This window comes from Seriola lalandi, unplaced genomic scaffold (assembly GCF_002814215.2).
Source record: "Seriola lalandi dorsalis isolate HSWRI2012SDOR001 ecotype SW California unplaced genomic scaffold, Sedor1 jcf7180002054085, whole genome shotgun sequence".
Classification (NCBI taxonomy): Eukaryota; Metazoa; Chordata; class Actinopteri; order Carangiformes; family Carangidae; genus Seriola; species Seriola lalandi.
The window spans coordinates 97,443-112,573 of NW_019524638.1; the positions used below are offsets into that span (position 1 = coordinate 97,443).

Here is a 15,131-nt window from a genome sequence, read left to right on the forward strand (position 1 = left end):
GAAAAAGCTATAGTTATTACAAAAATGAAGTAGAATTTTTTTTCTTAAACAAAAAGATTGTTTAGTTAAACAGTCAATGTGCCGTCCTATGGTAACCAATTCCCTCTACTTTAACAATGCTTCAAAATACATTTTCTTATTAGTTTTACAAAGTTTGCAACAAATTAAAAGTAAACTGAAATGGAAAATCCTACTAATTGTGGCATAATATGCAAGATGTATAATGTATCATTCTTGAGTTGACAAAGCAGTATAACCATTGAATGTTGTCATAAAGAAAGTACGATACAGATTATGTACAGGTTCTCAAAATAAAAAGGATGCAATAAAGCAGCCAATTAGACTGATAGCAGTAATTAAAAATACTCACTTTTTACTGTGTAGAAAGAAGAGTCAGATTCATGAGAAAGTGACATCATTGTTTTCAGTGGATGTAGCAGGTTCAGATAATGCTGCATCAAAGTTTTATTCTGAAAGAGTTTGTATTGCCCACTTCAGCCCCACTCCCTCTGCCGTGGTTCTATATGAAAACAGGCCATCGGATGAGTGACAATAATGTGCTACTGTCTCCACAGTTACTGTTAATATTAATCAGAATTAATTCTTTACTCTCATGCTAATAATAACAGACCCTAGCCAAGAAAAAAAAAAGTTGTATTCACTGACTTCTTCATTTGAGTCGATTTCTGAAGGAGGATTTCAAGCTGTGTTGTGTTTCTTGTGTTCACACGACTGTCCATAAAATTGCCACATAGAATGCACTGACTCATAATATAATGGTTGGACATAGGTGGGGTAATGACAGCTGCAGTGTTTAGGACGTGACAAAGGACATCATTTTTTTAAATTATGGTCTTATTTATAGTCTGCATGATCAACCCTGAGAGTCTAATAGGCTTTATTCACAAGGGCGGCACATCAACTCCATAAGAACTTTTTTTTATCACAGTTGGGTTCATTAAAATTCCTGCATCATCAGTCCTGTACAGTGCAATGTATCAAAGCATTACAAATGTGCTGTTACTATTGGGAGACAAAATGATAAATTATGAGACAACAGAAAGAGCAGACTTATTTTCAGCTTGCCAAAGCACATGTGAGTGGCTTAAAATCCTAAATGTAAGCAGCATATAAATATGTAACATATTAAAATTGTAATCCAGTGATTTAGTATTGCACTTTGCAAATTGGGAGACTCACAAGAAATGAATTAAAAAACTGTCCAAATTGCATTAGAGCCTGAAATACCCTGAGTTTTAGTCCCAAGTATGAGTCACACCAAAAATATATTTATCATTATGCAACCAGTAGCATCTTTCCATTACACCCTCCCTGATTTTTAAATGTCCAAGTAGAAGTAGTAGCATACTAATCTGGCCATCATGAGTAAAATGAGTTGAGTTTCCCTTTAATAATTTAGCATATGTCAACGTACCGCCAACATTTCCCCCCATGATTTCAACGTGCTCCTCTTTCTGTAAAACACATGTGCAAAGTCAGTCTGTTCTTTAATAGGAAAGCAGGTGTTACCATGGTGTCGCCCTCATTGATGATCCTTCCAGTTCCTTGTTGAAACGGATACAAATTTTCTCATATTACAAAGACTGTAAGGTGGACAGCTTGCATCAGTGCAGATCAGTCAGTCCCTATCCTGGCCCCTGTTGAGTTTAGTAAACACTGACGTTCATGCTGTCTTGTCACTGGATCCCAGACAGAGTTTAAACAAGCAACAGTTCATGTTTTAGTGTGTGAACAATCCAAACTGTAAATGATTTTTGTTGTTTTAACAGCATTATTGTGGTATTCTAGTTGTAGTCACTGTAGATTTCCAATGCATTCTGGGAAGATTTTACTGTAAATCTAAATACAGTAATATTAAGTGCTGCCAAAATTAACCACAGACTTCCATCTTCAAGCTGATATCATTATATCATTTAGAGTATCTAACAGGTTCTTTCTATGTTTGATTTAGTTTATCCTATTATTGTAGTGTACTTTTCTTTTTCCCATTTCCCATCGGCTTTTGGTCGGAGGAACCAGGGTGATGCTAACTTATGGGTTGGCCTACAAAAATACATCATCCTTGCAGCACTCTACACATGAGGAAAGAAGACAGGACAACATTACATTACATTTCCTAACCAGCAAGGTAGAGAATGTAACATCCACCTAGAGTACATTGTCTTACATCTTATGCCCCTGCCCTCTAAACATGCCATGCATCTCTTTTAGTCATTATCTCACCAGGGCTCAGAGGATAATTGGCTGTTTTTATAGGCCGCACATTTTCGAGACCTTACTTTATTATAGAGAGAAACCCAACAGTTCCCACAAAGAGCAAGCACTCGGCGACAGTGGGGAGGAAAAACTCCCTTTTAACAGGAAGAACCCTCCAACAGAACCGGGCTCAGGGTGGGCGGCTGTCTGCCTCGAACGGTTGGGTTTGAGAGGAGAAAGAGGGGGTGAGGGAGGAAGGAGAAGGAGGAGAGGGAGGGAGGGAGAGATAGAGAGACAGAGAGAGAGAGAGAGCGCTCAGTGCATCATGGTTGTGCAACAGATTCTAACAACTCAGGCTATTGGGCGCCTTCTGTTTATCCTGAGAGGTTCACTGGGCTTTTACTCTTTGAACTTTCAGCTGTCGAGCCCAGTGTAACCATGGCTCGAGGAAGATCGGCAACAAGTGCCCACCCAGACAGCATTGAGATGGATACTGATGGTACAGAATCAGAGATAGCCCAGCTGAAAAGACAATTCAGGATCATGGAAGGAGATCGGCAGGCCTACAACATTCAGGCAGCAGATCCCCAAACAACAGCAGGAGACAAACAAGTTGCTGAAGGAGCGGGAGGAGCTGCATCGAAACCTTGGTGTATGTAAGAGCTTGTCCCACCAACCACAGGACAGTGAGGAAACCAAGAGATTTCGTGCTCTGCTGGAGCAGAGAGACATGCTTGAAAACAAGCTGGGGAAAGAGAAGCAGTGTCAAAAAGAACTACAAAAGAGATCTCAAACAGAGTTGAGGCTGGCAGAGTTGAGGAAAGGGGAGGTCAGTGTTAGTGACACGCAAAGGTCTGAGGTACGGCGGACTCAGAAGGCCATGCGCAAACTAGAATACAAACTTGACAGAGCTTTGACCTGCTTCAATGAACAGCTGACCAAAAACAGCCACCTGAGAGAGGAGTTGCAGACACTTCATATTGAGGATGTCCATCCAGCATGAGGAGGAGGATTCTGCAGAGCATGGCTGGCGGTGCTGGAGGGAGGCTGCCTGACAGCTTTCCCACTGTCAGGAGGTGGGCTTGTTCCAACAGACCTCCATCATTTTAAAGCAGGACCTAACACTGCAAGACAATGAAACCTTTCATCTGCCAAGTTCCTCACTGGTGAGGTAAGTAAGATGTATGTTTTAATGTCCTCTACATGGCCTGTAGTAGAAATGCATCCATTCCACCCTGCAGCAAAAGTACATGTGTAACATTTTAAATATTTAATCAAATCACAGCATTGACTTATTGGTTGCTGAGTGGGTACATGCTGTGTTGCATGCTGATGAAATGATGCTTCAGCACCTGATGGGGTGTAATCCATTTGGCGGCGTCGAGCTGGAGCATCCCCTTCAGCATGTCCACACAAACACATCGGTCATTTCTGCAGCTTTATCTGCAAAGTTTTCATGGTTGAAGATCTGGATCTAAAACATGAATAAACAACAACAAAGGTCAGAAGGTGTCTTCGGGAGTGAGTGTATTTTATCTATGCTTCAGAGAGAAGGTAGTGCTCAAAGTTTTTACAGTAAATGATCAAAAAGAACACCTACATGCAGGAGGCCATCCAGAGAGTTCAACTTAAAACTCCTGGTTTCCACAGACTGAATCCCTGTCTCTCTGTGGAACTGTTGTGGTGTCTGAACGGACAGTGCACTTGTTAGCAATGATATTCTAACATGGCATGGCAGAAATGAGAAAAAGAAACAGGTACATTTGAATGGATTAATGGATTTAATGGATTTCTTATAATAACAGGAGACATTCTGATGAGACAAGTTTGCGCTGAGTCTTAAACTGATACTAAATATTGATCGTCCAAATAAAATCCAATAGTTGTTCATGCATTTCATGTAAAGTCTAGCAGAGCTCCAAATAACTCATGATATTAAGGAAACTTCTTCTTTTAATTTTCTGGCAAAAACCTGCAAATCTTACCTGAGGTACTGACTAAAAGAAACCAAACTTGACCATGTCAGTGACTTTATTTACACACATATGTGGCATTTATTCAGTAGTTACATGTAAAGCACTGACTTGTTGTTGGGGTGTTTGTACATTTTATTTGAAAACTAGAGAACATACATCTAAAATAAATGTAACACAGCTGCACTGATGGATTTATTCAAAAATGTTGAAGACCTGGTAAACAGCACAGTGAAACAATATTTCTTGTGCATAGATAATTAAAACGTATACATGCCAACGAAATAGAACAAAAGAACAGACATTCTTGGAAACTGTAGGGATGTGGATACAGAAGTCAGTTTACCCCAGACAGAGAGTTCTGTACTGAGTTGACAAGGGATCATAGAAGTATAAAAAACGTATCATATTAACAAGATATAGAAATATATAGCATCAGAAGACTTATTAATAAAAGCAGTAAAAGTAAATGTAAAAATAACAGTACAACCTGTTCATAAAGAATAGTCAAGCCAAAGTACAATTAAAACAGTGCAACATTTCAAACCTGTGCCAAACATCTGTGACAGGAAAGGAATCTTAAAATGAAGCAAAACAGGATCTGAGGAGGTGTGTACACACATTTTGGTTTCGGTAGAGCTTGAAATAGCACTGTTCTTCCCTCTTGGTCAATGCTGTTAAAAAGCTTCTTTTTTTTTCCAGGATCAGTGATGATAATTGGTTGGTAAAGTAATTTCTGTACCTATTAGGTGCCAGATTAGACTCAGACTGCCAAATGTGTGTTTAGTGGAAATGAAAACCATCACCGTTTTTCTTTGTTTACTGAGAGTTTGGGGAACAAAAGTTATAAAAAGTTCTGCATGTTGCTAAAGCTTGTGGTTATGGATAGTTACAAAAATGGCACATAAAACAGTATTTCAGTCAGAGGTGTACAAAATAAACAAATAATACAGCGGATAAAAGCACAACACTGGCTAATCAAGTTATATAGGCTAGTGTAATTGGATTATTTAGTGAGGTACGGAGGTTTATCAAAACAAATTTGAATGATATTCATTCACCTGATATTCAATCTGAAACTATAGCTCAGGGGCTGATTTAAAAGCATACAGACACAGGAAGCATGAAATCTCACAATGTGGAAAACCAAGAGGAAATCTAGAGACACAACTGCTTTTATGAACTTTCTGTGATGATTCTGTCCTTGTTTACTCTCAAACCTTTTCCAGTTATCTGTCCTATAGGATTTTGAATTTCAATTTGCAGAAATGTTTTGTAGGAAATCATATCTCTGGCTGGATCATGTTCAGTGGCAACATATTTTTTTGAAAGAATGAAGCACTACATTTATAAACAGCAGCGGACCAGAGTCCCATCTGTGTTTAGTTTTAGGCAAGAAAAGCACTTTGGTTAAGGTTAGGGAAAGATCATGGCTTTGGTTCAATGTAAATGAACAAACTGTGAACTGCTTCTTTCTGTATTAAACCAGACAACAATCTTTCCCTAACTTGTGAGTCTAAACATAACATAACCATAAAAAGTTTAATAACACTGTAGTCACTAAGTGGATATGGTACTGCAAGATAACAAGGAAAACAAATATGTTGTCTGTGAATATTTCATTGATATGTTCAGCATCAATGTATTTTTGACTTCCAAAAGATAAAAGTTAACAATATTTCCGCATGTAATCCTGTTGCAAATACATTTCGTACAAAACGTATGTGCTCTTGCACTTTAGTTGTACAGAAACATATTTTTAGGAGACAGGGTTGGCCCAACACCAAAATGGTTGCATTTACTTTGGGGGCAAATTTTTTGTTTTATTTATAGTCATAGTTCATTAGCTGTAAATAGTCATACTAACAACTGCATAAATAACACTATAATTATAAGCAAAAATACAATGCAATGCACTATACAGGAAAACTAAATATATTTTTATTGCTCTAATAAGAAAATACTGGCAGCAACAAGACCTCATTCCCAAAACTATGTTTTTCAAATATCAATAATTTTTTAACTTTTATCCCTGATGTTGTAGAGTTGGTATTGTTGGCACTGTATTACATCATCAGTCGAAAACGCTGGTGTTATACACATGCATGAACTACCTGAGAGCTCTGGGGTGGGTGGGGGTTTGTAAGTTACATGCATGCCATTTGTCTGCTGGGATATAAATTGAAGTGATTCTTCCATCATTGACTGAAATATGAAAAACATAGTTACAGAAGTGAAGTTGTGTCACTATTTGTCACTACCTCCTTTATAAATCACAATGGATTAGCAGTGTGCAGAATTAAACAGTCGATGTAAATCAGGGTGTCGCCCACAGTTGGACAGAACAGACTGATCCCTCAGTCAACTTTCTTGCAGAGTAAAAGTTCAGTTCATAAGTTCAGTATTGGAGTTTCTGGCAAGCTGCAGCATTAGTCATACAGGAGTAGTCAGCGGTCAGGCATCACAGTAAAAGAGTAAACCTGATTCCATTTTTGCAAGATTCCCACTTAAACAAACTGCAAGCTCACTGCAGAGAAAAGCTGGTGGAAGCTCAATAGGGTCACTGGCCACAATGTCATGGTTGACCTGAATGAGAATGAAAAAGTAATTACTTTTATCTTTTTTGTTTTTTGTTGTTTCTTGACCATAGTAACAAAAGTTTCTGGCATTTCATAAATAAAAAAATATTGCATGGTTCCTGTCCCGAAGTCCACATTTAGACACTCAAAGATTTTAGATACATATATGTTGTGACTTAAGGTAGTTTGTGTAAGTTTTACTACTGGTAGTGCAATGTTGAGATTCCAACACTAGCTGCCCATTTGTTATTTTTTTTCTGTATTATGATTGTGCACAAAAAAATGTGTATCCTAGTGTCCATTAGAGGACGGCATTTCACATTCTGCTCTGATAGTTGGTGGCAGTAAAATGCCCCCAAAAAATGATTATATTAAAACTGAATTATAGATTTCTTTTTTTTTTTTTTTTTTTACAAACTTTATAATCATGAATTTCGCCTAAGGCATAATAATACAGATCATCTATTCCCACACACTTTCCCAAAATGTTAAATTATAAATAATGAATATTTCCAGCCATTCTCTTACCTGAGATAAAATGGAGATTTCTCCTCATCACACAGCAATGTTATAGCCATGTTTTTCTGCCACATTTCTCCTGTTGACAACAAGCCAAAACATACAATTACTTCATGAACATTTTCTCATCTTATGTTGATGTAACTGGTATTGTTTCAACCAGGTGAAGGGACAACAGGTGAGCATACTTGTTCATGTGGGAACATAAAGCAACCACTGTTTAGCACATAGCCACTTTCAGCATGCATTAAATATACACACTGTTCAAGACAGGAAAGTGTTCCCAGCCACCGAGCATTAAAAGGAATAGCTCAACATCATACATTTCAGAAAGCATGCTTATTTGTTTTCTTGTCAAGACTGAGATAACAGGATTGATATCAATCCTGTGTGTAAAGTACAGTGCTGGAATCAGGACATAGCTTCAACACTTTGCATAAAGACTGCAAGTGGGGGAAACTAGCCTAGCGCTAAAGTTCAATAGTATATTAATTTAAAAAAACCTAGCTATTGCATGGGTTGCACAATATGTCAGTAATGTCAGTAATCACAGATTTTGGTTTTGAACAATATAGTTCCCCTTTTTTAAATGATGTCCACATAGCATTGATTAAAGTAAAGTGCCTTGAGATAATGTATGTTATGATTTGGAGCTATACAATTATAAGATTCAGCATCTGCAGTAACTCATCCCACTGTTAAGTTTGTCCACTCCAGAAAATTAACTAACTAGCTTCCATGATCCGAGTGGAATATATTTAGCTTAGCTTGCTAACCTTAACTAGCATGTGATTCATACTAAGATGTATCTCTCTGTTGTTCTAGCTGTTTCTTTTGAGTTACATGGAGGAACATATTGAGTCCTAAAATAATGTCAGTTCCCAGGTTTCTAACCAAACTACAACTATTCCCCGAAGAACAACAAATGGAACAGAAATACAACAGAAATGCCTGTATATCCTGTTCATGACCCTCCTGATATGTTTCAATACCTGCGTCTCATCTTTTGCTTCTGTCGCAACTTGGCAAGGACGAAAGCCAGGATTAGCACCCCAATGATGACGCCCACCACACTCAGGGTCAGCGGTAAACTCAACGCCCCGTTGACCGAATCCTCACAGGATTCGCCGCGGTAGCCCAGGTCACAGTCACACACCAGATTGGCACCACCACCAGGAGGAACAATACAAGTACCATGGCTATTGCACCGGGTCTCTCCACAGGTGGGGAGGCTGTAGTCTATGCCTCTTGGTTGGGGAAGAGGGAAGGTGGTGGACATTGCAGAAAATGGGGATGAAGGAAGGAAAGAAGGAAACACTGGTATATTAAGGGAGTGGAAGGAGAACTGGAGAGGAATGAGATGAATGGATGGACGAGACACACCCTAAAACACAAAAGGGAAACATTATGAAGAGATGAGACAATTCTGTTCTGAGCTTTCACTCTCTGTTACTGGCTGGCCTACAGAACTAGTGGACTAGATTATCCTGGCCTGGTTGGAGTGATCTTGTTGAAACTGATTTTAATGGTGGACCAATGAAAAGGATCGGGGAAGAATAATATAAAGGCAATAAGATCCTTTACCACAGACCAGTGTTTTTCTTTTGTCAGAAGGTGTTTAAAGGGGCTATTTGTAAGTTTTATGTGCCACCAAACATGGTTTCTTGCTGGGAGAGGGTGATGGTAATTGTTGTGACAAGACCTTCGGCCATCGTTGCGTTTACAAAACAAGAGGTTATAATACGCCCTCTGAACAGCGCTATGTCTTCAGGGCAGATTGGAGGCTACAGTGAGTTGCTATTGAAAAGTGATGAGATGGGCCAGGGCTAGCTGGTTAGCATGCTAACTTCAGTAGAAGAAAAGATGTGATAGAATCAAGGGTTAACATTGGCATTACTTTCCACAGCTGGAGACAGCTCTTGGCGAGTAAAGGAATGAAGTTTGATGCTGAACTTGCACATTTCTCCGGGACTGGTAAGTAAACAGCTGTTAATGCTAATGTTGGCTATGTAGCAAAACTTACAAATAGCTCCTTTAACTATACCTTTGTGCAGAATTAATCACATTTCATGACTCTCTTTTTCTGCCCATGCCCACTTTAATTTGGTATGTTACATTGCACCTTTTATTATTATAGGCTGCAGTATGCTGCGTTCGCGTCCCTTGCAGAAATACAAGAATTACAAGCTCTATGAGAGAAAGGATATAATAAACATACTATATATGACAGGAACAGATGCTCCACAGGTTGATGACATGGGATGTTTCTCACCAGAGAGACTGAACATGGTAACTGCGATTGTTTTTGAATTAAAATGGATCCCATTCAGATTACATGTAAAATTCATGCTTCATTTTAATAATCACAAAAAACTGACTTATTTAGCACTAAGTCTTGTTTTTATGTTTCTATTTTGACACTGGTAAAAAACAACAAAACAGACCAAACAAAACATTGTGTATGTAGGGCAGCTTCGGAGTCGATGTGTAGATGGTGTATTATTACAAAGAAAATGCATTGCCCACACACAGACTGTGAGCTCGTTGTTGTGTGGCGGCCCGCCCTCAAATATATTTTACTTTTAAATCACCACAAACAAATGTCCAATAAAAAAAACAAGACATCCTGCCGGCACACAGTAGTTTAAGGGACTAAGGCTGAACAAGAAATCGAAATATTATCGACATCTCAATGTGGCCAAGTGCAATATCCAAATTGCAGGAGCTGCAACTTATTCGACAAAGGTAAAATGTATCACAACATACCATTATAAATGAAGAGATGCCTCGACCTACAAATCATATTCTCTGGACATAAAAGAACATGTTTGTTTGGTACAATTCCCAACAAAAATCCCATCATCATCATTTTTATGTTTTTGTGAAAATGCAAAAAGAAATTGACATTCACACTGAAATTGTGACTCGTATTGCAATTGCAATATCTGCCAAAATAATTTCAATGATATTTTTTTGTATATCATACAGCCCTATAAGAGACTATTTGTAGGATTGCACATTTTGCCATAAGGAAAAATCTGTGCATTTTCTTTTTTTTGAGCTAGTCTTTCAACATGAGAAACACAGCTAAGTAGTTGGCAGTAACATTAAGTACACAGAGACAGGATATTATTTTTCATATTTTATATATTTTTCAGGACATTTAAGAAAAACAACGAGATGACTGACTCAGCCGGCGCCAGGGTGGCCTGTGATCAGCTCCTGTTAAACAAACACTGACCTTGTGCAAATAACAAAATGTAAGCTAAGGGACACAGTATGATTCAACTAAACTTAAAAAACAGTGTATATTGAACAGTGAACTAACATAGCAGAAAGAGTAGCATAATACATCCATATGCCATTTATGACATATTTTAGACTCTCCTTGAAACCCAGAGCATGTTCTAACTCCACTCTGAGCCAGGTAGACTTCAGCTGACTTCTAAAACAAAGTGTTGCATCACAGCCACCTATACGATACATTCACTGGTGTGGAAAAGCCATTTCAAAGATTTAAGAGACAAGACTGACCATTATCCACAGCTCTTCAGCATAGCAAGGCTAACTGATAAAGGTAGTGGTGTTGAAGTATACCTCTCAAAGCATGTAGTCATTCAGGTTTCCCACCAACACAGGAAGATTGTGTTCAACACTGGCTTCAGGGCAGGCATGTAGTGAAAGAGGAAAATACAACAAAATGAAAATCCCATCTACTCACAAAAGCAAAGAACGCAGCTGTGGCGTCCCAAAATGTACGGCTGTGGAGTTTAAGTTTTTCCTGTAAGGTCCTCCGGTGCTCAAGCTCCTGGGACCTTGAAAAAAAGAATTTGAAGTTCCTCTTTCAGTGAGGTAATCTACCACTAAAGGCAGGGGGGGAAGAGGAAGAAAGCTGAGACCTGTGAATACCTGCCTGTTTTTTTTTCCCACAAACACACACACCTAAAATCACCTTCTCCACCCTCTGCTTTATCTTTGAATGGGCTTAGTCAACTACACAGTCTCGCTCACACAAAATATCCCTGTGCCAACTTTACATTTCTCAAGAAGAGTGCTAATTGTATGCTTCAGTTAACCGCTGACTGATATAGGCACAGCTCACGCTCATAGGATGCCAAATAAGGAGTAACACACCACATCAAATAGACAAAGTAATGTACAATTTATGTGTAAAAATGTTAAACGGCTTTGGTTTGACGACATTAAACACCTCAAATTGGCCTGAGAACTAACATACATATTTACACACGCACACAAATGCCCACGCACGGGCATACATACACACACGCACAAAAACATGCACACACCCTTACCTGAGGACTATTATTCTGAAGAACAGTAGGTGTGATCGCCAGACCAGTGGGGGATGGAAGGAGGAGAAGGCCAGTTAGAACAAGACTCAGCTGGCACACTGACATGCCTGACTAACATGCAGCAGTCCAATTATCTCTTGTGTAATTGTCAGAAAATGTTGTGTATTCTGTTTTAAATTCTTAAGCTTCATATAAAAAAGATGAAGTCAAAACCTAGTCTAAGGCTGGACCGCGTTGTAGGCTATTTGGATTCTCCCTAGTGTCAGCCGGTTTCAGCTCTTTATCTGTTTGTTTCTCTCCTCCTCTCTGTGTTCACATATAGTGTTTTAGTACAACCACATTCCCAATACAGCTGTTCTCATTTGTTTTTCTGTCACTGTCGTCACACAACGGAACAAGTTTGAAATAGTGACTGAAACCAGCCCATTGAGACGACATGTTAATTCCCAAGCTGCTGCTCTGCTGTTGCTAAAATTCTTTTTTTTATAATCAACATGCCATCTCATAAAATCATCAAGACAGAAGATGCTGTAATTTTGGCTTTTTTTACTTGTAAAATGATCACTCAGAGAGGAAGTCTGAAAAGTCAGTTAATAGTGATAAGGGGGATAAACTGGCAAGTTCTTCTTTCCGCCAAATCAGCTACTGACACACAAGCACACACACGTCTGCCTTTTTGCCAACAACTCATTTCTGATCAATATTTAAACCCTAACCTTAAATGTTTGGGTGTTCGCTAAACATTACAACTTTACGTGCTTTAAGACCTGTTAAACCAGACAGTGACAAATGAAAATAGCATTGCCTGTAAATTTCTATTGAAACATATTTCTAATTAGCAACAACGTGAACATTATTTTTCAATACTTACTATACTACTGTGCTGTGTTTGTGTGACTGTTCAGTACTGGTACAAAACTGGTAGTCCACCATTTTGTTGTCAAGCTTGTGTCCTGACTGTCAGACTCATTCTCCAATTCTGCTTCGTGTGTGTGTGTGTGTGTTAATTCACAGGATTAATGACACAACATGAGACCAAACAAGAAAACTACATCACCTTTTTTTTTTTTTTCTTTGACAATTTTTACACTCACACTGAAGCATCTGATCATAACACCTCGCCACATGCTTCTGGGTCTGCCTTGTGTAGGAGACCACGAGGCAGACCAGAACATGCCAGAGGGATTAGACACCCAATCTAGCCTCGGATGGTGGGTGTCAATCCTCACTGAAGCTTGTGTTAGTGATACAATGGATAGCTGTCGAGAAAGCACAAACTGTCACCATTAAATGTCTACAGTCAGCCAACATGGTTACCTCTCGAGACATTCAAGTCACATGTACTGGAGGAGGTTGAATCTTTGAACTAAAAAAGAAGATGGTGATGGAAAAGATGAGATGTTGTATGAGACTCAGAGAAAATCACAACAAAGATACTGTATCTGGTCATCAGCAAGCAAGATACTGATGGACTGACATTAATTCAGCAGAACGTGTATGTGTATGTGAGGTGGGTTCAGAGTGTGAATAGGAATCCCAAAGGCACCTAATCAGTATTCATATTTTGCCACACCACATAGCATGTAGTAGCTATGCAAAGAGGCACACCTCCAAAACAAAAGGTAAAGGTCACATAAAAGAGACAGGACGGCCTCGGGAGTATCAGGTTAAAAGACTAAGGCTAATTTCAGGAAGTGTAGCTGTCGCTTTCCCATCAAGCTTCCGGATCATGTTGAGAGACGAGTTTAATTTCCTGCTTTCTAATATAGTCCAGTTTACAGGAAGTTAAGAGAGGCCCTGTCAAAACACCCTTTTGCACTGTGATCAGTTTGTCTTAAAAGTTAACTTGAGAGATAAATCTACAACATATATTAGCAGCATTTATAGGGCATGATTTTAATCTATTTGCTGATGTGATACAGGTTTGGGTACACTGTTTATCTGAATTCAGAAGTATTGCTCTTGCATTAAGTTTTTTCCAAAGCTTTTCACTTGGAATATTTTAAATTATGAATACTGAAATTAAAATATTAAGATTTAAATATTCCGAGTATCCACAGAATCATCTATATAACTTGCATATTTCCCCATAAGAAAATATTCTATTACAATAAAATACATGTGCATAATCTTTTTACATTGCATTGCACACAAACATTATTGTACTCTCAGATATGGGAGTTCACTCCAGACATTCATACTTTGTTTGCTTTCTCAACTTCTGGTATCTCCAGTATGAGGTGGAGTCAGAAAGATCGTGCACAACTTCTGCTCACCATGCACGCACCCCCGCCCCCACACACAATTTTGGAGACAGAGAATAGGTGAAAAATATCACAAAAGGTGAGGGCTCACTCAATTGTACCTCTACATCTGTATGTCAAAGTTCAAACCTAAACCCAGTTTTAAAAAGTCGCTGCATGTGTTCAGTGAAACAAGATACCATCCATCTAAGGATCAGGAAAACTTATCAGGACATGAGATGTTGGTGATCATCAAGGCTGTTCTCACTCAGTTTCAGTTTCTCTTGCTTGTGCTGCCGGTCATGCGATACGTAGCAAATACAGCAGTAAAAACATGTGAGCACATGTCTTCACTATCTCTGGATCAAGTCTGGCTGATAGGTGGAAGTAAACTAACAAAGGGACCTTTAATGCAAAAAAATGTTTCTTTGGAAAAAGGAACCAAAATGCCATAAGGAAGCATTTGGTTGAAATTGGTATGAGTTTGTAAAACGGCTACAGACTGACGAGAGCTGTGATGGGATTTTGACGGTATACATGAAGTGAAATGAGAGAAAAATAAGATGTTAACACAGGGCTAACAAGCACACAAGTATTAAACTGTCACTTTTGGATGGTATACGCAGGATTATTCTGCTTTTGAGAGGACCTGCTATGTGATCCCACAGTCTATTAATTGAGCTAAACTCGGCTCATCTGCTAAAAGTAACTGTCAACCTGCAGAAATGCAAGGCATCCTTCTTTCTTGCTCAGGGGATGTTTGAAGAGATTTTTGTGTGCGACAGACATTCACACAGACACACACTTCACACCCAGTGGACAGACATGTAAGCATGAATAAGACAACACTGAAAAAGTGTCACCACAGTAGAATTAAGAAGATAAACAATACACACATACTGCACATACAGTAAGTGTTAGAGAAACATGAAGCAACATCAGAACAGCCAAACAATGACACACAAAGCAAGTGTGCACAGATTAGACATGATGAAATATCTGTCTGCGCCAAGTCTGGGATATGGAGAGTTATTTTTGTTCATGTTTTGTCACTTCTAATATGTTGGATTGTTAAGAACTCTTGCTATTTCACTGAATCGACGGTCAAACACACACATGCTGTGCAAGCTAACCTTTTATTAAATTGGACTGAAACTGACCAATCGGCATTAGCAAATTTTCCCTCAATGTCAGTGCAGAAGCTCATTAGTGACCTCCATCGTTACTTTAGTAAGAACCTTCAGATGTTTTTTTTCTTTGTCAGAGAGAATTTGAAACAGAGACTGG

At 38.8% G+C, this 15,131-nt stretch overlaps 1 protein-coding gene across 2 annotated transcripts; it reads right to left on the minus strand.

Moving 5' to 3' along the window:
- Window positions 1–6,319: 6,319 nt before the first annotated feature.
- LOC111652869 (uncharacterized) lies at window positions 6,320–11,148 on the minus strand. Of its 2 annotated transcripts, none has more exons than XM_087173194.1 (4): window positions 11,010–11,148; window positions 8,281–8,672; window positions 7,298–7,367; window positions 6,320–6,776 (listed from the first exon to the last, which is right to left on the minus strand). In XM_087173194.1, the coding sequence occupies exons 2-3, from the start codon at window positions 8,565–8,567 to the stop codon at window positions 7,325–7,327; spliced, it is 330 nt and encodes a 109-aa protein (XP_087029320.1). In that variant the 5' UTR covers window positions 8,568–8,672; window positions 11,010–11,148; the 3' UTR covers window positions 6,320–6,776; window positions 7,298–7,324. The 2 variants fall into 2 exon arrangements, with proteins under 2 accessions (XP_087029320.1, XP_087029321.1); XM_087173195.1 differs by lacking the exon at window positions 11,010–11,148 and adding an exon at window positions 10,886–11,002.
- Between the last annotated feature and the right edge of the window lie 3,983 nt (window positions 11,149–15,131).

Coding starts and splice junctions, on each gene's coding strand:
- LOC111652869 (XM_087173194.1), bottom strand. CDS start 8,567: ATGTCCACCACCTTCCCTCTTCCCCAACCAAGAGGCATAGACTACAGC. Junction 7,368..8,280: donor AAGCAAAAGATGAGACGCAG/GTATTGAAACAT, acceptor TGTTGTCAACAG/GAGAAATGTGGCAGAAAAAC.